Source organism: Nicotiana sylvestris, chromosome 3 (assembly GCF_000393655.2).
Source record: "Nicotiana sylvestris chromosome 3, ASM39365v2, whole genome shotgun sequence".
NCBI lineage: Eukaryota > Viridiplantae > Streptophyta > Magnoliopsida > Solanales > Solanaceae > Nicotiana > Nicotiana sylvestris.
The window spans coordinates 184,615,330-184,641,426 of NC_091059.1; the positions used below are offsets into that span (position 1 = coordinate 184,615,330).

Genomic DNA, 26,097 nt, shown 5'->3' on the forward strand with positions numbered 1-26,097 from the left:
AAATTGATAACCACACACAATTTGATGTCCAAAACCAAAGCAAATCATCAAAATCATGGAGAAGCAATTGACATAACATCACACAACTCGAAAGGACACAACCGATGCGCCATCCGCCAAGCAATACCCAATACTCCTCCCGCTCGAATTCCACTGAGAGACCCCAATAACACTGCATCATATGTGCATATAACCAACAAATTCCAATGCCTCGCAATACGGAAAAGTAACTCATAGATCTCCCCAGATTACTAATAAGCTCAATTACAATCGAATCAACACACCCCTCAACAATACAACTCAGACCCAACCAAGCCGACTCAAGTAAGAACACACATCCACATTGGCCTGCCAACGAACCCCTTATTAAGGAAACCCTGAAGTTGCTCCTTAAAACCCTTTAACTTTATCGGTGTCATACGATATGGTGTCCGGCATCAAATCAATACTGAAATCAACAACCTTGTCCGGCGACATGCCCGGCCACAAGAAACACATCCGAAAGGTCCCTTACCACCAGAACTGAATCAATGGTAGGAGTCTCTGCACTGACATCCATCACGAAGGCCCAAATAAGAAAGACAATCCTTCCCAGCCATCCGCTGGGTCTTCGAAATATAAAACCACCCTACTAAGACACTCAATTTGTGACATTCCCGGCATAGCCAACATCACCGCCTTAGCGCAATAGTCTAGAATAACACGACACGGAGACAACTAGTCTATACCCAATATCACATCCAAAACCTAACATACCGAGCAACAAGGATCCACTCGGGTCTCCAAACCTCTCAATAGTTACCACACAAGACCGATGCACGCGGTTCACAACCACGACCTAACCTGTCTATGAGAACTCCCAGTTTCCAAATCCATATAGCACATGGATCATCATATCTAATCCCAACTCCACCTGAATATGCAACACACCCCTAATACCCAAACATCCATGAGAGGTACTCCTATAATTCTTCTGTGCCACTAAGCAAACTCGAATATCAGCAGTCGATCCAACAAGAGAGAGTCGCGATACCAATGATGTATTATTAACTCAATCATATTGCCCTTTCTAAAACGTATGCCCTTATCACGCCGCACAAATTACTAATACCATTTACCTAGTCATCTGAAATTGTCCATGTTGCCAAAGAATTTATGACCTTCCTTCCAGAACTGAACTGTGACCTCACACATGCAAATCTCAACCCTACACAACATATCGCATATACTATGCCATCCTATAATAAATATGAGAACTTCATAATCCATTTCGAGCTACAAGCAACTATGTACTCAACCTGCCAAGAACTTTCCATTGATCCCATCTAGAAGAAAATCACCACACATATCATGCTCCTCACACTCGTAGAAAATACGCATCTCTAACCGTGGTAGAAACCATCAAGAACTCTCCGAATTATATTTGCACAAAACTAAACCGTCAGGACTGAATCTTTCTAACTCAACCAAGCTACGCAGGCCACTAAAACCCAAAAGCATTACCGTGAAACACCTGTAGAAACTCATTACCTCGTAAGCATCTAAGGAACTAATCATATCCTTACCATACCGATCTGGCCTACTACCAAGCTATCCCATCTATCCAAGTTCTTTCTGATTTACCTTCAACTTGATACTTCTTCTTACTATAGCACCACCATTCCTCAACCCAGACTCACCACATGAGACCCAAGCATAAAACCACACCGTCTAAGGCTCATAAGCCGCTGAGTACTCTCTTAAATATTCCCAAAAGCACCACGTTCAAAATACCTACCCTGAAGAGACTTCTTGCGAATCCGGAATCATTACCTTCCTAATATTGATATATAGAATCACATGATTGATATAGAAATGATACAAGTCTTGACACCCTCCAATGCAAACCTCAGTTTCTAGCCAAATTATACACTTGAAAATTTCCAATTTTTACATGTAAAATCTTGAACTCATTAGGATCATTCTCGAGAGTCATCCACTCTACTCAAACCACAATTAGACTGATCAAATGAACTAAACAACCGGTGCCTCATTAGCATTCCGACACCGCAGAACGTAACCTCACTTTAATGCAACCAAGCAACTTCCTGTTCTATGCACCGCACATCCTTTACCAATAACCACTCAAGACATTCCGTGATTGTCATACACCTATGAAGTATGACATAACCTTTATTGAAACTTCCTTTACTCGAGCCATCCTCGGTCTCAATCTCCGTAAGCCATAACTGAATCACCAGCACGCCTCAAACTGGAACCAACATAGCACATGACCATGTAATCAACTAATCAATAGCAGACTCTCCCACTTAGCTCGAAGCCATAGATTAAAACACACACAATAACCCATAACGCCTACACTCTATTGTTGTTATAATACCATAGTGAGATTAAAATCAATCCTTCATAAGCTCGTGGAACACAGACCATCTAGTACTTTAAATTTTCTGCAAATCTCGCATTCACTCTCGTCACAGTTAAACCCACTCTCTTAGGTGACCCAAATTCAAATTGCAACACATATATTCCCCTGGTAACAGAGATCTTCCAATAAACGACATAAAGGATTACGCAACTTCAGAACAATCCAAAGGAGATAACCCACCTGTTTCGCCTCAACTAACATCTCTTCATACCCTTCCATCATCATAGACATTACACAGTCACTTGATCTTCCTGAGTCTGAAATCATATCACAACGTGAAGTCCACTTCACTCCCCCAACTAGAAAATATGAAAAGGTTCTTCACACACCCATAACTCGGGGTTATACCTCAAATCACGATGGAAATCAAGCTTCTAATAGTTCTTCTATCCTCCAGCAGACCCTTCTCGTCGCTTCCAAATCATATGAATACATCTCGCAGTCATAACATACTCATCGCACAGCCATCCAGCCATCACTTCTACTACTAGGGACATTATCGAACATATAAGTTCAAAAACATGTGCTCACACAATCAACACCTCGGTGCTCAAGCTGCAGGCAAGACCCGACCTCAAGTCCTCCAGACTGGCCCAACATCAACGCACAGAGATCACATCTCGCCCCTCGATCAGGGAATCACAATCCATCGATGCACATATGATATTGAGCGTCCATGCGCGTATACGAATGTGTGGAAGGAATTCAAGGAGTTACATTTCAAGCTGAATCAAGGACGCACGATAAGAGTTCAAGAATGTGAAGCTTTTCTTAAAGGTTCTGCAGCCTCCCAAGGATAAGTACAAACGTCTCCATACCGATCCGTGAGACTCTACTAAACCTACTCATGACTCGTGAGACCTATGTAACCTAGGCTCTGATACTAACTTGTCACGACCCTAAACCCGAACCCGATCGTAATGTTGCCTCTCGTGAAGACAAGGTCAGCCAACACATTCCCAATTCATTTTTAAGCAATTAAGTAATAAAACTAAGTTTTTGACATAATAATAAGAATCCCCAAAAAAAAGGTATTTAATACAGTTACGGAATAGACATAGCCCGACATCGGGGTGTCACCAGTCATGAGCATCTATCATAACAACTACAAGTCTGAAAAGAGTCTACACAACTATTACATAACTAAAACAGAAGAAAATAAGATAGAGGGAGAAGCAATGGGCTGCGAATCGTCGGGCAGCTACCTAGTGAATCTCTGGAATCTGTTGGAAGCTCTCTCAACCATCGCAAGCAGGACCTGATGAGCCTGAATCTGACACGGGGTGCAGGGAGTAAAGTGAGTACTCCAACATAGTGAGTAATAATAATAAATACAGACTGAGTAATAAGAAACCACATAGAGGCACATCAATAGACTATAAAGAAGCAGTAAAAGTCAGTAAGAGCAATGAAACAGTGGAAAATAGGTAAAGTCACTTTAGTTCAATTAAAACTTCTTTGGAATGCCTTTTTAACAGTTAAGCAAGTAAATGACAGGCAACTAGGAAAGATAAACACATAAAGAATTGCCCATCCGGCACATTACTAACAGAATCAGCCCCTTGGGCAACACATGGAACAATACCAGCCCCTCGGGCTATATCTCATATCACAATGGGTACCTGCGCTCACTCGGGGTATGCAGACTCCTGGAGGGGCCCCTTACGGCCCAAGCGCAATATCAAGCTATCTCGTGGTATAATCATATAGGCTCTCAGCCTCATATCAACAAACCACCTCGTGGCGTACAAATCTCAGGCCATCGGCCTCATAATCATAATCAGTGTTTTCTCACAACACAGACCCTCGGCTTTACTCAGTCAGAATCTCACAAGCCACTCGGGCAACAGTAAAACATGATGCTCAGCCCAAAATATCATTTTAAGTGGTAAAGTAGAGTAAACATGGCTGAGTTATGAAAATAGTAGAACATAGCATGACTGAGTACAAGTATAAAGTCAAAACAGTGAGGAAATGTCAATAAAAATCCCCTAAGGGTCCAAATAGTTGGCACGAGGCCCAAATATGGCATTCAGCCCAAAACATAATGATAGCAAATAGTTTTCAATCAAATACGCGGTAAAACAGTCATTGGAGATGGACTAAGTCACAATCCCCAACGGTGCATGACCCCACGCTCGTCATCTAACATGTGTGTCACTTCAATATAGCACTACGATGTACAAATCCGGGGTTTCATACCCTCAGGACAACATTTACAATCATTACTCACCTCGATCCGGTCCAAACTCTAGCCCGCGATGCCTTTGCCCTCACGAATCGACCTCCGAATGCTCCAAATCTAGCCATAATCAACACATAACCATTAAAATATGCTAAAGGAACAAAGCCCACTCGAAAATATCCAATTTACATCAAAAATTCCGAAATTGCTCAAACCTGGCCCCCGGTCCCACGTATCGGAATCCGACAAAAATCATATCAATAGAATCCTCATCCTCTCACGAGTCTATCCATATCAAATTCATCAAAATCTGACCTCAATTACCCATTCAAATCCTCAAAAGAATTCTCAAACTTTTCTTCCATTTTTCCCTAATTTCCACTATAATTTCTCAAATTAAATGATGAAATTCAAGACTAAATCATGGATTTAAACCAAATATAAGTGAAGAATACTTACCCCAATTGCTCCACTGAAAATTCCCTCAAATTTCACCTTCTCCCGAGCTCTCCAATGGCTTTTATGATATTGGACTTAAACCCACGATTTTAAAATATAAATTGTCTGCCCAGATATTTCTTCATCGCGAATGCGGTATATCCCTCGCGTTCGCGAAGCACACAGCTTCACTGATTGGAATTCCTTCTACGCGAACGCGAGAACCCTCTCGCGAACGCGATGCAAAACAGACTCAACACTTCGCGAACGTGTAGAACAAATGCATTGGGGACCCAGCTACTCCTCTTTCTCTATGCGAACACGACATAAGCCTCCCGAATGCAGATAATCACAACATCACAACATCACGAACGCGACACATAAAATGCGAACGCGAAGACAAAATTCGCTGCCTCAGAGAACACCCTTCGCGAACGCGAGTCCCTGACCGCGAACGCGAAGAACAAATCGTCTGCAACAAAAAAACAGCAAAAACTACCAAGTCCAAAGTCCAAAATTGATCCGTTTAACCAACTGAAACTCACACGAGGCCCTCGGGACCTCAACCAAACATGCCAACATATCCCATAACATCGTTCAAACCTGTTCCAACCTTCAGAACGTTCAAAACAACATCAAAACACCAAAATTACATCGGATTCAAGCCTAAGAATTCTAAGAACTTCCAAATTCCGCTTTCGATCAAAAAGTCTGCCAAACCTCGTCCGAATGACCTGAAATTTTGCACACACGTCACAAATGACACAATGGACCTACTCCAACTTCTGAAATTCCATTCCGACCCATATATCAAAATCTCACCTATCAACTGGAAAACGCCAAAATTCCAATTTTGTCAATTCAAGCCTAAACCTTCCGCGAACCTCCAAAACACATTCCGACCACGCTCCTAAGTCCCAAATCATCTAACGGAGCTAACCAAATCATAAAAATTCCAATCCGAGGTCATCTACTAACAAGTCAAACCTTTCAAATTTCAAATTTCAAGCTTCAAACTGAGAATTGTTTTTCCAAATTCACTTCGATTACCCTGAAAACCAAAACCGATGATTTACATGAGTCATAATACATCACACAGGGCTAGTCATGCCCGAGAACTGACAAGCAAAGTGCAAAAGCTCAAAACGACCGGTCGAGTCGTTACACAAATAAAATCCAATCATATTGACATCGATAAAAGAGTCACCACACGATGATCCGCATTGGTTATTCAAAGATATTTTGTATATTATTCTTTTATGTATATTTTGTTAGTAAATGTTTCATTTTGATAATATTAATATTATTTTATAAAATTATTTATTGAATGACTCGGCATATACGTGTAACGTACAGTGTTATAGCATTTGAAAACCTCTGAGGGAGTAATTTTGAAAGTAAAGTCAAGGAAATCATAAATGGCTCGAAACATAAATCGATGCATTTCACAAATCAGAAAATAAAATCTGATTTCTCTGCTATCATAATAGTTTTATTTCTACGCGACAACGCTCAATGAGTTGGATTTGAGAGAGACGTACCTAGAGTTGGCTGAAATAGGTGGCTTGCTTTGCATGTCAAATTAGTAGACTTTTATCATTTAATACCTCCCCCATAAAATCCAAATTCCATATATACGAGAAAGTAGGGTCAAACTTCAAATTCATTCAAAGAAAAAAGCTATTGAAAATTGGTGGCTGTGAGGGAGGATTTTTCAGCACATGCTCATGCTCATGCTCCACCGCAAGCTGTTAACTTCTCTTAACTGTTCCAGACTGAATATTTTTACTCCTTAGTTTGTTACGAAACCTGAGTGCATTAACATTGTGATTGGCTACTAATTACTAATAATATTAGTAGGTGCCTCTATGATGTTGAAATGAACGTGTATGTGTGCGCGCGCTCGCGTACCTGCACTTCTACATTATAAATTTAGTTCAAGTAGGTAGTTATTTCCCAGTCATTTCCTCCGTTGTTTGCATTACTCAACAAGTCCAGATTTCTACTCAATTCGTCAGTCTTCAGTTCTGTATTTCACTGTCAACGATCTCTAATCCAGAAAAATTATCAACATTAAAAAACCAAGTCAAGGATTCAAGAATTGAAATAATGCATAATATAACAAAATACTGGTCCTAGTCTGAATCTTCTCCGTATTTCTAGACTAGAAAATCCACACCCTCTTCCTCAGTTGTATACTAGCCTGTTAAGAGTTCAAAATATTCTATTTTATCTGAGTCTCTAAAATATTTCTTTTCCTATGATTTAATTTTACAGAAGTATAGTACTTATCTTTGATCAGGTACAATGTCACTTAGGATAAAGACTTACCTTCCCAATTTGAAGCAACTGCATTATAGTAATACATTTTAAAAAGGAAAGAATCAACTGTAAGGTATCTTCACAATAGAATATTGATAGCAAGCATGGACTTTTACCAAGTCAACTAACACAACCCACCCCCTAAATACCGAAGACAGAAGATTGATAATTTGTGATATTATATGGAGTAGATTGAAACGTCTCGACCTACCAATTCAGGTATTGTAAGGAGATGAAACTGATCCTACTATTCTGTGCCTCACTCTGGTTGTGTTCCACTTTCAGCAATTCACAAAGGAGTGTCCATAATCGCACTTCTAACTTCCAAGTGGGAGTGATTCTTGATTTGAAGTCAGTGGTCGGAAGCATGGGTCTGAGCTGCATGTCCGTCGCCCTCTCTGATTTCTATTCAATTCACAGCAACTACTCGACGAGGCTGTCTCTTCATGTTAGGGACTCTCAAGAACAAGCCATTGAAGCTGCTGCTGCTGGTAAACATTATTGCATATTAAGCACCTACGTCGGATTGCTAACTGACATGGGAAAGAGAAGCTCTTGCCAATTTAAAGAGAACTTACCAACATTGTTTGCCTTGTTGCAGGTCTCAATTTGCTGAAAGATGTCAAGGTAGATGCAATCTTAGGTCCTCAGAAATCAGCTCAAGCCAACTTTCTGATGGATCTAGGAGACAGAGCTCAGGTCCCCATAATTTCTTTTTCTGCAACAAGTCCTTCTCTTCATTCTCGAACTCCTTACTTTGTTCAAGCTGCACAAGGTGATGACACTCAAGTTGGCGCCATTGCTGCCATAGTTAAAACCTTCCAGTGGAGTCAGGTTGTTATGATATTTGAAGACTCAGAATATGGCAGTGGCATTGTTCCCTACTTATCTAATGCATTCCAAGATGTGAATGCTCGCATTTCTTATAAAAGTGTTTTTCCTGTTTCGGCAAGTGATGAATTCATACTCAAAGAACTATACAAGATGATGACTTTACAAACAAGGGTCGTTGTGGTCCACATGTCACATACACTTGGCGCCAGACTCTTTCTGAAAGCCAAGGAAATCGGAATGATGGAGAAGGGCTATGCCTGGATCATCACCAGTGGACTAATGGATTTAGCCTACTTGATGGATTCTGATGTTGCTGAAGCAATGCAAGGGGTATTAGGTGTGAAACCTCTTATACCAAAATCTGAACAGCTCCGGTCTTTCTCTAGTAGGTTGAAGAAAAAGTCCCTTGAGAAAAGTCCTGGCATCGGACGAGCAGATTTGAGCATTTTTGGCCTGTGGGCATACGATACTTTGTGGGCACTGGCTATGGCTGCAGAAAGAGTTGGAGTGAAAGAGCCACCGAAAACTTTAGAGAATTCAACTGTTAATCTCAATGTTTCAGACCTTTTCAATTTTGGGAAATCAGAAGTCGGCCCAAAACTTCTAAAAGCAATATCAGAGACCAAATTTGAGGGGCTTTCAGGGAAGTTCCGCCTTATAGATGGCAAGATGGAGTCGTCATCCTATCAGATAATTAATATGGTCGGGAATGGACAGAAGGAGGTAGGAATATGGAATCCGTCTCTTGGAATAAGGAGAGAACTGAATTTGAACGCCACAACTCATGATACAAGTTCAAGGGAAAATATGAGGAGTATCATATGGCCTGGTGATTCAACACTCGTGCCCAAGGGATGGGAAGTTCCAATGTCTGCTAAAAAGCTAAGAATTGGAGTGCCAGTGAAAGCTGGTTTCACAGATTTTGTGAGAGTAGTAAAGGACACTCAGGTCAATGCCCCCACTATCAGTGGATTCTACATAGAAGTGTTCAAATCTGTCATGGAAGCGTTGCCATATTCTGTGCCATATGAGCTTGTTCCCTTCGAAAATCCTGATGGCTCTAGTGCAGGGACTTATAATGATCTTATTTACCAGGTGTTTCTTCAGGTAAGCAAGGTAGACTATATTTCCGTCCTCTCCTGAAAAAACAGTTAGTGAACAATTACTAAATTCAGTTAGCAATGATACAATGTATGCAGAACTATGATGCTGCAATTGGAGATATAACTATCACAGCAAACAGATCAAAATACGTGGACTTCACGTTGCCATTTGCAGAAGGAGGAATTATTAGCATCGTGCCAATCACGTACGAAGATGTCAATGATATATGGGCTTTCCTAAAGCCCCTAAAGAAAGAACTTTGGCTAACAAGTATAGCATTTTTCTTTCTTACGGGTCTGGCGGTCTGGATACTTGAACATAGGGTGAGCTCTGCCTTTCGAGGTCCTCCTTCTCAACATGTTGGCATGATCTTCTACTTTGCCTTCTCAACGCTAGTATTTGCACATCGTGAGTACAAAAGAAATCTCTCAGATTTTATTTTAAACATTTTCCTATGACAGGGTACAGGACAACTCGTGAACTCACAAATATGTATGATCTGTATGTAGGAGAAAGAATAGTGAACAATTTAGCTCGACTGGTTGTAGTGGTATGGATGTTTGTCATACTCATCCTGAACTCCACTTACACTGCAAGCTTATCATCAAGATTAACCGTACAAAGACTACAACCAGCAATTACAGATGTTAGTGAGCTAATCAAGAATAGAGATTTTGTTGGGTGCCAAGAAGGCTCATTCATAGTGGACTTCTTGATAAAAAAGGGATTTGACAAATCCAGGATCAGGACATTCACTTCCCCATATGACTGTGATGAAGCCTTGTCTAGAGGAAGTAAAAGTGGTGGCATATCAGCATTCTACGATGTCATTCCCTACTCCAAGCTCTTCCTATCCAAACATTGCGACAAATACATGACAGTTGGGCCTACCTATCGCACAGACGGCTTTGCCTTTGTAAGACATTTCATCTCCATCCACGCTGTTCTTGTTTGTGAAGATTAGTTTGTGCTGCAAATGACTATCTCATGCTACTGCATTTAAAATCAAACAGGTTTTCCCTAAAGGATCTCCTTTAGTTGCTGATGTGTCTCGAGCAGTCATAGAATTAACAGAGAATGGGAAGATATTGGAAATTGAGCAACATTGGTTGAGAAATGAACAAACCTGCGCAGGACCAGATGACAATATGAACTCAATCACGATCTCGTTGCAAAGTTTCAAAGGCCTTTTTGCCATTACAGGAGGAGTTACAGCAGTAAGCCTCCTCATTTTTATAGCCAGCTACTTGTACAAGTACAGAGATTTCCACAGAAGAGTATCAAATTCTAGAATCACAATTTGGTCAAAAGTCATAGCAATTTGCAGACAATTTGATCAGAGAGACCTCTCATCTGGACAACCCCAAGATAAACTTCCAGAATCTGGAATTAGTCCAAATACTTCTTCAGAAAATTCTGTTCAACCACCAGATTTACCAAGAAATCATTCTAACTCCAATGAAATAGTGTCCTCTGCACCAGAAGAGCTGCATGATGCCACTACTGCAACAATTCATTGTTTGAATTTGGAAGACATGTCTGCTGTACAACACTCGGGAGTAATTCTTCCATCTGATAACTGAGTTGACTGTAAAGTTGCACTGTACATACTACCAACTAATTGTGCAATTCTTTGATTTCTTACTTGTTAACATTTTATTTGCCTCATCTTTTTCGACATCTTGTAAGTTCTGATTATAAGGGATAGATGCATCAGATAAGAATCAAACCAACTAAAATGGCTGCATTTCTCCATACGCTTCAAATTATTAGCTTAAATTCTTCGAATTTACATAACTTTCAATCTCCATATTTGATTTTGGATATTTGGATTTGGGTTGTGCCTCCCCCCCCCCCCTTTTTTTAACCCTATTGTCAAGACTTCATTCCTCAACGTAAGGGGATATATAAAAGTTAACGTCGATAAACTCCTGTTGAAGTCAAATGTCATGCACAAAAATGCACCACTTGGGAGATACAAGCTATGTTGCTCGGACTCTTCGAAAATATTGCCGGGTGCGTGTCGGATTCTCCGAAAGCAGTGTATTTTTGGAGAATCCGACACGGATGCGACAGTATTTTGAAGAGTTCGCGCAACATAAGATACAAGTTAACGTCAATAAACTCCTGTTGAGTACTGCATCTTGTGTAGGTGACCCTACACGGTAGGATTGCAAACTCCATGTTGAATAATGAACTTGGAAAATACTAGGTAGTTGGTAGTCTTAAGTAGCTCCAGATTAGCCCTTTGACATTTTCACCTTGTTGTACATGTTTTCCAACTTTGACAACATGAACCTTGGAAGTAACACTCCTCAAATCTATAAAAGTTTCAAGACGCGCTAAATATAGAATTTAATTTAATTTTTTTTATTTTAAATTATACTTTTATTAAGGATTTAAGCCTTGAGTTACTTTTCTATTTATAAATAATTGAATATACAATTAGGGAAATGTTATTAATTTTAATATTATTAATTTTTTTAAAAGTGGGTATCATTAGTTATTAGTTAAATTTAAAAAATAAAAGGAAGAAAAGAAAAAGGGCTAAAAGCCCGTAGAAGGGCTGTGGAAAACAAAAAGGCCCCAAGCCTCAAAGAGAAACAGAACGTTCGTTCTGTCATTATCAAAACGACGGAAGGCAAAAGCTTAGACGAAAAAGAACAGTTTGCTCACGAAACAGAGGCTTCTTATCGCGCAGGCAACGGAAAATCTAGGGTTCTTTACAAATCACTAATTCTTGAACTCAGGTATATAAAATTCCCTATTGTCAATTACCCTACAGTAGTAATAGGTAAGAACTAAATAGTTATTCTCTTCTTTCTCTATATCAACAGTAAAGTTCCGCGTTTAGGTGCGAAACTTTAAAATTAATTAAAATACACTCGTTGTTGTAGAATCCATTGTTTGACTGGTGTCAATTGGACTGGGGCCTACGTATTGGCTCTAGAAGTTTTGAGGTGAGTTGATATAACTCTTTACTAAAGTGGTTTAACTCACAAAAGCATGCATACAAGGTGTTTGATGAATTACATAAAAGAGTTAATATATACTTAATTGGAGTAGTAAGTACCTATTAGCTTAGAATTATTTTCTAGCTAAACTTTAGATGATTATTTGGATGTACGTGCATAAATTTCAGATTTTTATGTTATTCTTATATGCCATTTTCATGTTGAAAATTCATGAAGGATCAAGAACCTTTATAAATACTTTTGAATGTTTACTTCATTGTTATGTCATGCCTTACATTTAAGGATACCAGTATGAGTATGTATAAAAGATTTAGACTTGAAAAGTCACAAGAAGAAGTTTTAGAAAGAAAAGATTTTTGGGAGTATCCTTTATTCTGAGAAGGGGTCATCGTCCAGGCCTAGGGTCTTGACCAAGGCGTTGACTTCCTGAAACTACTTGTGCCAAAGTAAGGAGCACACGAGCCGAGGGTCTCGTTGTTGAGAACTTACTTAGTCATGCTAAGGTATGAGACATGAGCGCTGAGAATCATGAAGCGAGTGGCACCTCGTGGATTGGGCCTATTCGATCAGGTTGGGATCGACCCCGTGCCGATCACACGGTGACTGAGACAGAATTAAGTCAGGATAGTTGGAACTCCCAAAGTATAAAGTGAAGTATTTTTTTTATAAGAAAGAAAAAGAAAAGAATTTCTTTTAGAATATTCATAAACTGCTATTATGCAATTATTTAGAATTATTCTTATAAGCCTTATGTTTTACATGCATTTAGAACTTTTGCTCATAATGTATATGTTATTAAAGTTTCTCCCCTTGTTGTTGAGACTCACCGAGTACAATGGATGGTATTGACGTTCTCTTTTGGGAACCTATGTTGGTCTGCGGTACAACGTAGGAACCGGATTTGCAGGCGAGCAGGCTACGAGTTAGGACTTCCTTCTCTTCCAGTGCTATTGGTGAGCTCCGCTTTTGTTCGTGGAGTATTTCCTTAGAGTCATCTTTATTTAGTTATTTCTTTGTTACTTAGAGAACTGGCCAGGAAATCTCATGTCCTGAGCAGTGCGTCAGTTTATCAGTAGAGGCTTCATAGACATAGTCGTTGGGTTAAGATTCAGATGTTTTTTATAATAACTTAGCAGTATTTCATTGGTTACTATGAATAAAGTTTTGGAGTTGATTTGTTTAAATGTTTAAATTAAACAAAAGTATTTGGTTAAAGTATTGTCTTGTTGCACATAAAGTTTGGAGTTATAGTAGATTTGATAAGCAGAGATGGTTCGCTCGGTCATGTTTAGTGATCGAGTGCCGGTCCCAGCTTGTTCAGAAAATGGGTCGTGACATTGGATGACCATGAAATCCAGGCTCACTACGTTAGTTTTTCCCACTTCTAACTGAAAGATTGGTTCACAATTCAATGGTAAGCCGATTTGCCCAGAAAAGAGAAACAGTCATATATAAAAGCCTATTGATAAAGGCAAGGAAATTTTGTAAATAGGGATATGTCTTTAACATAGTAGATCGCTAAGAATTGCAAAAGGAATTGCTTTTTGCCTGAGAATAAGATTAGCTAAGATGAACAGTCTCAGCAGTAAGTTATCTTTAGATTTCATCCATATCTACATGATGAAAAAGACATTTACAGCTACAAGGCAAACGCCTTCTCTTCCCAAGCTGCAGTAGTGTAAATAGATTTCTACCATCCTCTACCAATAAAAAGAGACTGAACCTAACAAGGATTCAGAAATCAAATACAAAATTAGGACCAAGTCTAGTGTACCTAGAACACATCAGAGTTTACATGGAATGGCCTCTGATTGATAGCTGCTAGTACTTGCTTCTTATACTCGAACTGGACCTTGTTAATTGCTTGACCACCTCTCTCATTGTCGGTCTTTTGCTAACTTCCTTCTCTGTACATCTAAGAGCCAGTGAAAGCACTTCAATTACTTGTTCCATGATATTTGAGTCTATGAATTCATCCAAAATGCTTGGATCCACAATCTTCTCAATTTCTTGAGCTTCTGCCCAAACAGACCTAGCCCAACTCACAATATCTGTACCCCCATAAAGTGAAGGATCCAAGGCCTTCTTTCGAGTTATAAGTTCCAACAGGACAACACCATAACTATAAACATCTGACTCCTTGCTCTTTCCAGCTGCAAATGCAGTCTCTGTAGACAAAACAGACAAGACATAGATATATTATTTTTTACAGACAACGAGGTCTCTAAAGAGAGGACAAACTGAAAGGCTGTGTGAGCAAAAATGAAAATTATGAAAGTACCTGGAGCCATGTATCCAACTGTACCCTGGAGGGTATTGGAGGGGGAAATTGCAGCAGACTGATCCAGAAGTTTTGCAATGCCAAAATCTGATATGTGAGGCTCCAGATCAGAGTCCAACAAGATATTCATGGGCTTGATATCTCGATGCACGATGGCAGGATCACAGTCAAAGTGGAGATATGACAACCCTTGAGCAGTTCCAATAGCAATACGGTACCGAACTCTCCATTCTAATGTTACAGGTGGATTAGTCTCATGAAGAATATCATGAAGGCTCCCGTTCTCCATGTAATTGTAAAGAATCAGTCCATAATCCTTTCTCAGCCAGAAGTCTTCTAATTTGACAAGATTACGGTGCCTAACCTTTCCAATTGTCTGAATTTCTCTAACCATACTTGTCCTTCCATCCTTTATACCAACAGACACCAGCTTTTTCACAGCATACGCTTTCCCTGGACCCAAGATGGCCTTATATACAATTCCATGTGCTCCCCTCCCAATGACATACTTATCATTTAGGTTCTGTGTAGCTTCCAATACTTTGTTAAGCAGGGACGAAGCACCTTCTTGAGCAAATATTGCAACTTCTTTCCCAGAATTTTTGCGCCACTGAAGCATGTAAGCAATTACTAGGAATAAGGAAATGGTAAACAACAGTACCCCAACTGCAATCAGTGCCGTTGCTGGTCCACTTAGGTGTCTTCCATTGTTTGATTGAAGATTACAAGGCCGTAGAGTGCTATTCTCAGGGCAATTTGAGCCTTCTTCTGGATTCCAGTGCACGCAAAGGCCCAAGTTTCCCGAGAAAGAGGAAGGAGTTGAGTTTAAGAACTTCATCAGATTTGCCGGCACTGGACCAGAAAAGAGGTTGTGTGATACATTGACGAAGATCAAGGAACGCATTCCATCAAGAACTCTTAAAGTTCCAGAAAGATTATTGTCCGCTATATCTAACTCCTCCAGGAAAGTAAATTTCCCTAGCTCTGCAGGAAGTTCACCTGCCAACCTGTTACTACTCAGATTAAACGACCTTAGTGTTTCTCTTGATGCAGTCGCAATTGCTGAAGAAATGTCCCCACCGAGTGCATTTCCACCAAGCTGCAGCACAGAGAGCTTCTTGAGTTCAAACAAGGAGGTTGGAATACCTCCTGAAAGATCATTCTCATTCAAACTCAAAATGGTTAGCTCTCTAAAGCTTCCGAACGTGGATGGGATCGAGCCACTCAACAAATTATGACTTACGTCAAGCTTCAACAGTCTCTGGCAGTTTGAAAGTTGAGTTGGCAGTAAACCGTCTAAACTATTATAAGACAGATCCAAACTCTGGAGGTTAACAAGGTTTGCCAGCTCCGGCGGTATAAACCCTGAGAGCTTATTCATTGATAAGTCAATTGATGTAACATTGCCAAGATTTGCCAAACTTGGGGGTATTTTACCTCTGAAGCCATTCTCACTGAGATCCAAGAAAATAGGATTTGTGTTCTTAACAAAATCTGGAATGGCACCTGAGAGATTATTCTTTTTGAGAATTACTCTGGTCAAAGTAGAACACTTTCCTAATTGAGAAGGAATGCCACCTTCAAGATGATTATAACCTAACATAAGCTTATTCAGTTGCTTGCCAAAACAAAGATTTGGTGGAACAGGACCTGAAAAGTTGTTGTTGGTGAAATCCAGCAGTGTTAGACTGCTGTTAATCCCCAAACCTTGAGGTATAACTCCAGTAAACTGGTTTTCAAATAAGGATATGTTCCTCAACTGTTCCAACTCGGTCATTTCAAGAGGTAACTCCCCGGTCAGGTTGTTTCTGTAGACGAGAAGATTTTGAAGGCTTTGAATCTTCCAAATGCTGAGGGGAATTTCACCACTCAAATTGTTGGAATACAAAGAGAGATTCTGCAACTGACTGAGAGACCCTAGTTCACTAGGAATTTCACCTTCCAGTTGGTTTTCCGGTAAAAGTAATTCCAGCAAGGCTTGACACTCGCCCAGCTCAGGCGGTATTTTTCCAGAGAAATTGTTGTCATTAAGGTAAAGCTTCTCCAACTTTGTGAGCTGGCCCAGAGAAGCAGGAATAGGGCCACTTAAACCAGAAGAGGTAGCAGCAAGAACTGTTAGGTTACTACAATGCCCCAAACCTTGTGGAAGTCCTCCATTAAAATGGTTGTATGACAAGATCAGATTGTCAAGATATTTGCAGTTACCCGAACCGAAAGGTATACTACCTTCTAGTCTATTATTGCTTACATCCAAATAAACAAGGTGTACTAGCTTATCTAAATGCTCAGGCAAGCTACCAACTAACCGGTTATCATTCAAATACAACTCTTCCAAGTTAGTACAGTTCACTATAGAGGAAGGAATAGGACCTGATAACTCATTATCATAAAGATAGATAGACAAAAGTTGAGTCATGTTACCAATGCTGGATGGAATGGGACCACTTAACTTGTTACTGGTAAAGTAGATGGTCTCCAAGTGTGGGATAGTAAACAAGGAATCGGGAATATTACCAGTCAATGAATTTGAGAACAAGCTTATGTAGGTTAAACTCTGTAAATTTCCAAGATTCTGAGGGATTTGTCCAGTGAAGGCGTTGTAGGACAGATCCAAGTAATCAAGAAGAGTGCAATTGCCGAGCTGGGGAGGAATGGAGCCGGAGAATGTATTAACGCCCAAATCAATGGTAAGCAAGTGCTGCAAGTGACCAATCTCAGGTCCCAATTGGCCAGAGATTCCATAGCCAGACAGGTTGAAAGATGTGATAAATTGTTTGCGATCACATTCAACACCAACCCAAGAACAAGGAGTGGAATCAGAAGCATTCCAAGAAGAGTTAATAGCTGAGGGTACAGTAGTCCAGTGGCTAAGAAGGGAAAGTAGAGCTGTGCCATCAGAGCTAAGAGCATAAACAGACACAGAGAAGCAGCAGCAGTAGAAAAAGATGAAATATTTAAAAGCAGTATTCATAATTTGAACAAGAAGAGTAAGAGAGTAACACTGCTGTTAAAAAATAATTGGGGGTGTGGGTGTGGGTGTGGGTGTGAGTGTGGGAATGAAGAAGAACAAGGCGGTTGTGAAGAAATTTGAAGTGTAGTTTAAGGAGGGGAAAACAAATGATGAAGTAAGCTCTTCTTCTTCATTTGGAATTTTGTAGAATAGTGTGTTGGTCTTCTAATAAGTGTGAAAGGAAATGGGAACACGTTCAAAAACATAAAGGCCTGTCAAAGGGATAAATATGAACTCAACACGAGTGGAGTTTTAACTACCCTAGTGGACGTTTGGACTTCTAAAATTCTAAAAAATGATAGCCGCAGCTGAGCAGGATCCAAAGCCCTAGGTTGTGGCCCCTACTAGGGGTAGAGCCCAACTGGAGTAGCACCGTCAACTACTCAGGCTAGAAAAAATTCCAAAGCGAAAATGGTATTAAAAATTTAGAGTTGTGTTTGGACATGAATATAATTTTAGGTTTGTTTTTGAAATTTTTTGAATGATTTGAGTGAAAATTTTAAAAAATAATATTTTGGAATTTTTCAAATTTAAAAAATACACTTTTAAATAAAAATTAAAAAATTTATAAATAAAATTCTCCTTTCGGAAAAAAGTGAAAACTTTTCGGGGAGAAGGGAAAAAATTTCTTATCTCCAAAGTCCAAACTGAGGAAGTTGAGGTCGAATTCTTTATTCAGTAAATCATACCTTAATAAAGAAATGGTCCACTGCTTACCAGAAATGTTTCTGCCGGACGTGGCCCACCATCTTCTTTTTCTGCCGAATAGCACTATTCTTTCTTCGTGGACTCTTCATTGACCTTCTTTTACCCAAATTCCATGTCCGACGACGAAGACCTCCTACCGGCAGCTACCGCCACCCACCCACCCACTCAGTGTCCCGATAGTTATGAGGCAACTATAATGTAATTATTATTTTATACAATAATTACTAAGAAGGAAGGCATAATACATACTACATAAATACATAGATTTTTCCTTAACATAATGCAATCGCTGTAATTTAATATCACCAATCACATGATGTATAATATATTAGTTATACTGTTTTTTTTTATACAACCAACGAAGAATTTTATTACATCATGCAAAACTTTATGCTGAGTTCAATTATTCAGTTATTACTATATAATCAACCGACCGGCAATGCATGAGCTCCCACCTTGTGTACAAAGTTACAGAAAGACTTGTATAAATATGTACTATGGTCCATAAGTCATACAAATCATTGTTGTTGGTAATTGCTCATGAAGCTGCTAACTTTCATGTAAATATTGGATATGAGTAAATTTTGGCTATATGTAATTGTGTGTTTCATATCTGAAAGTATCGTTTTGATGTCCCATATGTTTGTACATTACCTATGTTTGTATTAGCTGAATTTTCTGGCAAACTTTCCGCTGTCCTATATTTTATTACAGATTTGATCTGCTTTTCTACAAATGGGATTACCATTATTTTGCTTATGGTTGACTTTGAAATTCACTTCCTGTAAACTAGTTTTGCTTAAAAAGTTTCACCACCTAGTTTCGCAATAACAACTTCAATATTCTCTTCTACCACACTAAATCATATGAAAATCGAATTACTATTTCAAACCGGACATAAAATTGAAACAAAATGAGAAATACAAACTGACAGGCCTAAATTGTTTTTTTTTTTTTGCTTCTTATCTGCTTTGGGCCCTTTCCTTCTTCAATATTTGTCCTTTTACCGGGGAGAATTTTCTCCAAACGGTAACCGGTTTAATGGATCGGATAAGTACTTCCTCCACACTCGACAGGACGAAGTTGTTGAGAAAACATGCCATAAATTCTTTTCTAAAAAGCACCAAAGCCAAAATAACATAATTGTAGTATTTTTATAGTGCGCAATCAGACGGGTTCATAATTCTGATTTATAGTATTCTTAACAACCGCGTTGGAGAAAATTACTGCTCTCACCAAACATAATCATCTGCTTTCACACTACGAAGAAAGCAAACAAAGTTGCCGTTTGCCATGACATGCGATAGAAAGTTCGCCGAGTGTCCATCAATCTCGCTGTTGACTGCATTAACTCTCTGGAGATTATCTTTCCAGTCCCTCCCACCAAATGACCCCCAAATATGCAAATATTAACCAATGAAATAAAGCTATTCGGTCAGCGCCTTTAAAAGTAGAAATACTGGCTGATTTGGATTTCCTAATTCCTACAAAATCCTTTAACTATTTCTTTCCAAAGTCACTCAACTCTAATTGTTACAGATCATATATCCAACCAGTCAACTATGTAAAAAAATTCCACGAATCAAACTTTTGTTTGCAATTAGAGTTGGCTGAAAAACCTAAAAGGAAACAGGCAAGAAAGCTCAAAGCTACCACACCAGCCTGAAACAAACAAGAACCAGCTTCTCGCGGGGTGCCGCATCAACATCTATAACATGATGTGCACATTCTGCAAGCGGAACAAAATACCTGGACAAAGCAACTCCAGCAATTGGACATCCCCAAATAAAAGGAAGCCCCGTCTTTTTGCACAATTACCTGCATAACACAAGCACAATGCTATTTCCAGACAATCCAGTCGTCTAGGATCTGAAACATGGATGTTATAGTGTTATCATCAGTTTGCATTATGAGGTTAATGGAGTGACTGACAACCCTAACCAGAGAGAGTTGAGATGCATGCTAACCGCATTATGATCTCACTTTATGATGCACATTTTATTTTATTCCACACATAGTATGATGATAAGGTGCTAAAGAAGTTAGACTTGAGGGTTAAAAACATATCTTAGCACTAAAATATATTCCGCAAAGCAATTCTCAAAATATAGTATAGCATGTGACATAATAGACCAACAAGATTTAACACCAGAAATTAAATGCATCCTTCCTATGACATGTCATAAAATGTGAACCCTGAATAAGCTGACAAATTTTGAGATGACCGTGCTTCAAATGCATGTCTTGGATAAACTATGATATGATCCAAAAAGATGTTCATGTCAAGATGCTAATGCTCATGACTTGATGATAGCAAGGATGCATGCAACAGCTGCATGATGTGTTTGTATTTGGCAGAGCATAGAGAACAGAATACATCCCCTGCAGCTACTGGTAGGTAAGAGGCGGAGGAGCTCCATTTGCATTAGGGGCAGCAGCTGGGTGGCCATCCTTCCTTTTCCCAAATGGATTCTTTGAATATGTAGTTGAATATTAAGGAGAAACATGGCCATCCAAAGAATGTTGTGTTAGATTATACAATTTAAAACTCAGATGACTAAAAGGAGTACTTCCCATGAGATGGTGACTATACATTTGTAGTATAAAGTGCCTTATCTTACTCTCTACATATAGACCTACATAAGTATTTGGGAAAAGGCTATAAATAAAGTTTGTGGTTCTAAAAACATAACCCTTTCTCAAAAGTCACATGCAGAGGTAGATAAAGCACTATCATCATCTTCTCTTTTCATTTCGGATGTCAAAAAGGACTAGTGTCATCTCAGGGAAGAAAAAGAAAAATGAAAAAAGTTTTAGAAGGTTGGCAACAAAATTTTCGCAGGAAGAACAAACCAACATCAGCAATAAAACATTAGTCAGGTCTCATCCTGTTAACAGCAATCTCAATGATATTTCAAAACAGATGATTATCCAATTTTCTGGAAGCTCCAAGCTCCCAATACCAAAGGGAAAACACTTGGAAGTGTTTTGAAATCTCAATGATATTTCAAAACAGATGGTTATCCAATTTCTGGAAGCTCCAAGCTCCCAATACCAAAGGGAGCTTCAGCATGCAAATATTGCCCCTTCAGTGTCCCAACTCAGGATAATTTTGTTCAAAAAGGTTGTATCTGCAGAGGCACAAAGCCCACAGGATACTGCCCCAACACCAAGTCCAAGTCAACACTTGGAAGTGTTTGATTTTTTTTATATTAGAAAAAAAAACTCAACACTTCCAAATCGGCAGTCAGATTCAGACTGCTAAAACAACAGTGGCAGAAGCAAGAGAAAGGCACGATTTAAAAATATCAAGCTCCAGCAGATGAGACAGCTAAACAAGAATAAAGGATATTGAATTCGCATGCCAACTGAACCAGAGCTCGGTATGACAGCACCCTGCAAACTGTGATGGACATTGGTGGCACTATTCACATCCTGCATATGCCACAGACAGAAGTTGATGATAACATGAAGTAGGAGCATAAATTATGCACACAATCAAAAAAACGCATAAAAAAGGACCCCAGACAGGCAAGGAACTTACTTCAAATTCAATGAAACACACCGTATGTCTTTCCTGTCTCAAAACCTTCATCTGTTTAAAACCAGGTTGTCTGGTAGTACATTAAGCAAATGAATAGATTAGAAAATAGTTAAGACAGAAAAATAAGAAACAGTCAACTTTTGCATAAAAGCAATAGTAAATTGCAGAGCCGTACGCGCTGAAAAGGCCTCTCAGCTCTTCCTCGTTTATATTCTCTCCAAGATTGCCAATAAATAGGGTATTGCAAGGAGGGTTATCTTTAGTATTCTACAAGAATGCAATAATAGATCAGTGGACACAGCAAAATACAAACTATATCAAGCATGATGCATTAATCTTTAGAACGAACATATACTGCACAAATGCTACATCCACCAGCTGGATAAAGCATAACACTGTCCCACCAATTTCAGCAGTAACACAGTCTCAAAAGAATCAGCAGAACCACAGATATGAAGGAAGTCAGATCCAACCAACTTGACAATAAAAATAATATTCTAGTCCTAAATGCATATGCCATAGTAAACCCAAATCAAAAACAGTAAGAACAAAACCTAAAAAGGAAACATAAACAAAAAGGCATGCAGGAAAGATGTCAACCGTTAGTTAACTCTGGAAAATTTTCAAATCTAACACAAATGACAAAGTTAGAGACATGCATGCATCACCTGGATTGGCACATAACTGCTTGGTGCCGGCACAGGAGCAGGTGCAGGCATTGGCATGTGAGGAACAGGGTAGCCTCCATATGGATCGTATGGTGGAGGAGCTTGAGCGAGATACCTGAGAGACAAGAATCATTGTACTTTTTTAGTTTGGGGGTTTGGGTAGGAAATAAAGGAGATACAACCATTAACAGGTAAATAAAGGAACCATTAACCTCCTTTCAACTTTCATTTCTTTTTTCAAAAGAAAGAAACCAATGAGGAACTTGATTATACTACTCCAGGAATTAGCTCTATGTTGTGAGAACAATCAATCCCTATCAGGCTATCACTATCACACTTTTCATCATGGAGTTCGTCTTAAAACAAACATTTTACATTTAGAAAAACTCTTACCCATGTGGTCCCCAGACAGGTGCAGGGGGAGGGGGGTGGAAAGGAGAGGGACTTGAATAACCAGAGTGTGTGTAATCACCCCCAGTACGCAAACGTTTACTCTGGTCATGTGCATTTGAATCAACTACAATCCCTGCAACCAAATCAAATAAGAGCTTCAGAAATGTAGAATTGTTATCATAAAAATAGTAGAATCCCGTGTAAACATAGTTGTGAATTGTGATAACTATAAACAAGTAAATAACAAGAGCTTCAGAAATGGAGATCAATAAAAATAAGAAGAAAAAATTATTAAGCCATTAGGGTTTCTTTATGTATCTTGATGTACTATCTAAAGATAAATCCTGCCCTTATAGGTTAGCAGAAAAGCGAGAAATCTTCCAACTTGCAATCGAATTCATGTAAGCATTAGGTAAGATGATTACAACAACAAGGACAATACATTTTTTTTAAAAAGAGTTAAAGAGTATCTGAGGCACTAAAAGATCACATACAAATTAGGAAAATTAAGAAAATTTGCAAATAGTGGAACAAAACCAATAGAAAATTAGAAACCAGAAAATTCCATTTGAGGAGCTACTCAAAGTTAATGTGCTCCAAAGTATTGCCCTTTCCTTTCTTTTCTTTTTAATCAGTAAAGTGCTCCAAAGTATTCCTGTTTGCGTTGCTTAACACTATTGTGAAATTATCCAAGCAAGGTGAGTAAGCAGTTTTCACAGGGAAACTCGTATTTTGACTCTAGGAACCGTTTGCACCAAGGTTTATCCTCTGCAACAATAGACATAGCCATTTTCCGCATCACAAATCTTACCCTCTAATGTGGCTGGGTGGAACGGGTGCAGGAGGAAGAACAGGGAAAGCCAATAAAAGATTTTAATTCCCTAATCTCCTGACGGAGTGGTTAAGATACTGCTTGACATTCAAACAAAAGTTAGTTGAATTTTCACCTACTACCATCCCTAAGGAAATCTCACGTAAGTTACTTAAGTTCTTTCCGTCGGATATCTACTCAAAAGAACAAGGTTGACCCTCCATGTACATATAGCCTTCTCCAAGCAGTGTCCTAATATCCAGCACACAATCCCACACGAATTTAAACTAGAGATTATCAACCAAAGCAGTTCTAGATATGTAAACTCAAAACAGTCCACAACACATCTCTCTGAGTAATTACTAGCCAGCACTTACCACATACAATAGCTTGCTCTTGTAAGATTTATGTGAAAAGCTAAGCCACCTTAAAAAGAAACAACAGTCAAACTCTTATTTTCTTTTCTTTTTTTTAATATTAACAGTCAATTAGTCTTCTCAAGCACCTTAAAGTTTATGGTTACATAAGCACATGCTGTCAGAAATACAATGGCCCATAGACTTCCAACTGACAATCGCTTACCATTTACTCTGTTAGAGTAACGCATTGGTTGTGGATGGGGTATTTGGTCATAGTTTTGGGCAATCATCACCTCAAGGTCTAGCTTTTAGGAATGAGTTAAGCCCAGGAGTCTTTACATACTCAAATAAAATGGAGTATGTACTTATTCTTTGGAAAATGACAGTTGGATAGTCGTCTTTGACTCAAACAAACTGCACTTGTAACTAACGACAAGGTGGGTTGCTCTGATGGTAAGCACCCTCCACTTCCAACCAAGAGGCTGTGAGTTCGAGTCACCCCAAGAGCAAGGTGGGGTTCTTGGAGGGAAGGATGCCGAGGGTCTATTGGAAACAGTCTCTCTACCCCAGGGTAGGGGTAAGTTCTGCGTATACACTACCCTCCCCAGACCCCACTAATGGGATTATACTGGGTTGTTGTTGTATTAGTTAGTTTCACAAATACACCCCCCCCCCCCCGGAAAGACTAAGAGAATAATCCTAAATGACTTCTCAATCGCCTTTGTGAACATCCTCTACAACATTTCACTCAAGCATGGGCTTATTGGAGCTCCTCAAACAAATCCACCAAAGATAGTACCCCAATTTATAATACTTGCTTTATTTAACCAAAGAAAGTAAGCTTCTTTTTTTCTGCAACACCTCGATTATATGAATATGAATTTAACTTTTTCAATAAAAGCACAAAGCTAAAAAATGATAACTTGAAGAATAAAAAAGCACCTCTTTTGACAAAGAGATTCTTCTTTGCCATCTCCGTGTGCAGAATACATTTGGCCTCCGTGTCAAAACACAAACCCTAAATCCATCCAAGAATGAATCCATGCAAAATTAAGACGTTTATGGCGGGAAATAATCTCCATAAAAGTATAATGAAAAAAGACCTGAAGGGCGTCCTTGGCACCGATAGCGAATTGATGGTTAGAGAATAGGGCAAACCCCATGGGAACTTCGCCTTTGAAATTGACCTGAGATGCTTCATAACCTGGTAACCACCTCATAAGGTTGACCAATTCTCTCTCCTTTACGTCCTGCGGTAGCCCAGAGATGAATATTGTCCGTACCTGAAAATGCCAGCACACATAATGAATCAGAACAATGGCGGATAAAGCGCGAGTTTGAATGTGTGAGGATATGCGTGTTTACCTCGTCGATAGGCATTGAGGGAGGGTGGTGATGTGGCGCAGCTGCAGCAGAAGCAGGCGGAGGGCCTGGAGCTGGAGGCCATTGTTGGTGGTATGGGTGAATCCCAGTACCGGCCATCTGCAATCGATGAATCCTTTTGCTCAAAGCTCAATTTCAATGACAGCGCTATAAATCTAAACCCTAGAACGAGGGATTTGGGAATTTGGGGTAATAAGAAAGACGACAAAGAGAAAGTGTTTTTTTTTTTCTTTTTCTTTTGGGTGGAGAATGGTCTTCGTTAGAATAAAAAAATAAAAAATAAAAAAAAACGTCCTGGCGACCTTCCGTAATTATATACTGTGTTATGAGGATTTACAAGCAATTAGAATGATGTTTATGCTATAATTACCTAGTGGTGGATGTCCATAACTCTTAAAGGAGTAATATCCACTGCTCTTTTCCATTATTTTCATAACTCTCACTGCTTCAATACTTATAGAGTTATGGTTGTAACTCTCGTACCTCCATAACCTCCCCATGATCTTACTCCATAACCTCAAATGTTTAATATTATGTTTATGACATCCTTTTGTATACTTCTATGTAATACTATAAATAAATAGAAGATGAGAAGTGATATTGTATACATTTGACATACTTGAATACATTGAAGAAATAGAATCTCTCCTCTCTTTC

At 39.2% G+C, this 26,097-nt stretch overlaps 2 protein-coding genes across 2 annotated transcripts; both read right to left on the reverse strand.

Annotated features, from left to right (window-relative positions):
* Nucleotides 1–13,808: 13,808 nt before the first annotated feature.
* Nucleotides 13,809–17,970, reverse strand: LOC104212775 (receptor-like protein kinase). The gene is made up of 2 exons (XM_009762131.2): nucleotides 14,565–17,970; nucleotides 13,809–14,451 (listed from the first exon to the last, which is right to left on the reverse strand). Exons 1-2 carry the CDS (start codon nucleotides 17,533–17,535, stop codon nucleotides 14,105–14,107), a joined length of 3,318 nt encoding a protein of 1,105 aa, XP_009760433.1. The 5' UTR covers nucleotides 17,536–17,970; the 3' UTR covers nucleotides 13,809–14,104.
* Nucleotides 17,971–20,330: 2,360 nt separating this feature from the next.
* LOC104218413 (cell wall integrity protein scw1) lies at nucleotides 20,331–25,698 on the reverse strand. Its single transcript, XM_009768901.2, has 9 exons — nucleotides 25,423–25,698; nucleotides 25,161–25,340; nucleotides 25,000–25,075; nucleotides 22,888–23,020; nucleotides 22,495–22,609; nucleotides 22,002–22,093; nucleotides 21,827–21,896; nucleotides 21,635–21,717; nucleotides 20,331–20,764 (listed from the first exon to the last, which is right to left on the reverse strand). Exons 1-9 carry the CDS (start codon nucleotides 25,537–25,539, stop codon nucleotides 20,671–20,673), a joined length of 960 nt encoding a protein of 319 aa, XP_009767203.1. The 5' UTR covers nucleotides 25,540–25,698; the 3' UTR covers nucleotides 20,331–20,670.
* Nucleotides 25,699–26,097: the final 399 nt, after the last annotated feature.

Coding starts and splice junctions, on each gene's coding strand:
- LOC104212775 (XM_009762131.2), bottom strand. CDS start 17,535: ATGAATACTGCTTTTAAATATTTCATCTTTTTCTACTGCTGCTGCTTC. Junction 14,452..14,564: donor AGTTGGATACATGGCTCCAG/GTACTTTCATAA, acceptor TTTTGTCTACAG/AGACTGCATTTGCAGCTGGA.
- LOC104218413 (XM_009768901.2), bottom strand. CDS start 25,539: ATGGCCGGTACTGGGATTCACCCATACCACCAACAATGGCCTCCAGCT. Junction 22,610..22,887: donor CCTGTCTGGGGACCACATGG/GTAAGAGTTTTT, acceptor CTTGTCTCTCAG/GTATCTCGCTCAAGCTCCTC. Junction 21,718..21,826: donor TGTGTTTCATTGAATTTGAA/GTAAGTTCCTTG, acceptor TGGCATATGCAG/GATGTGAATAGTGCCACCAA.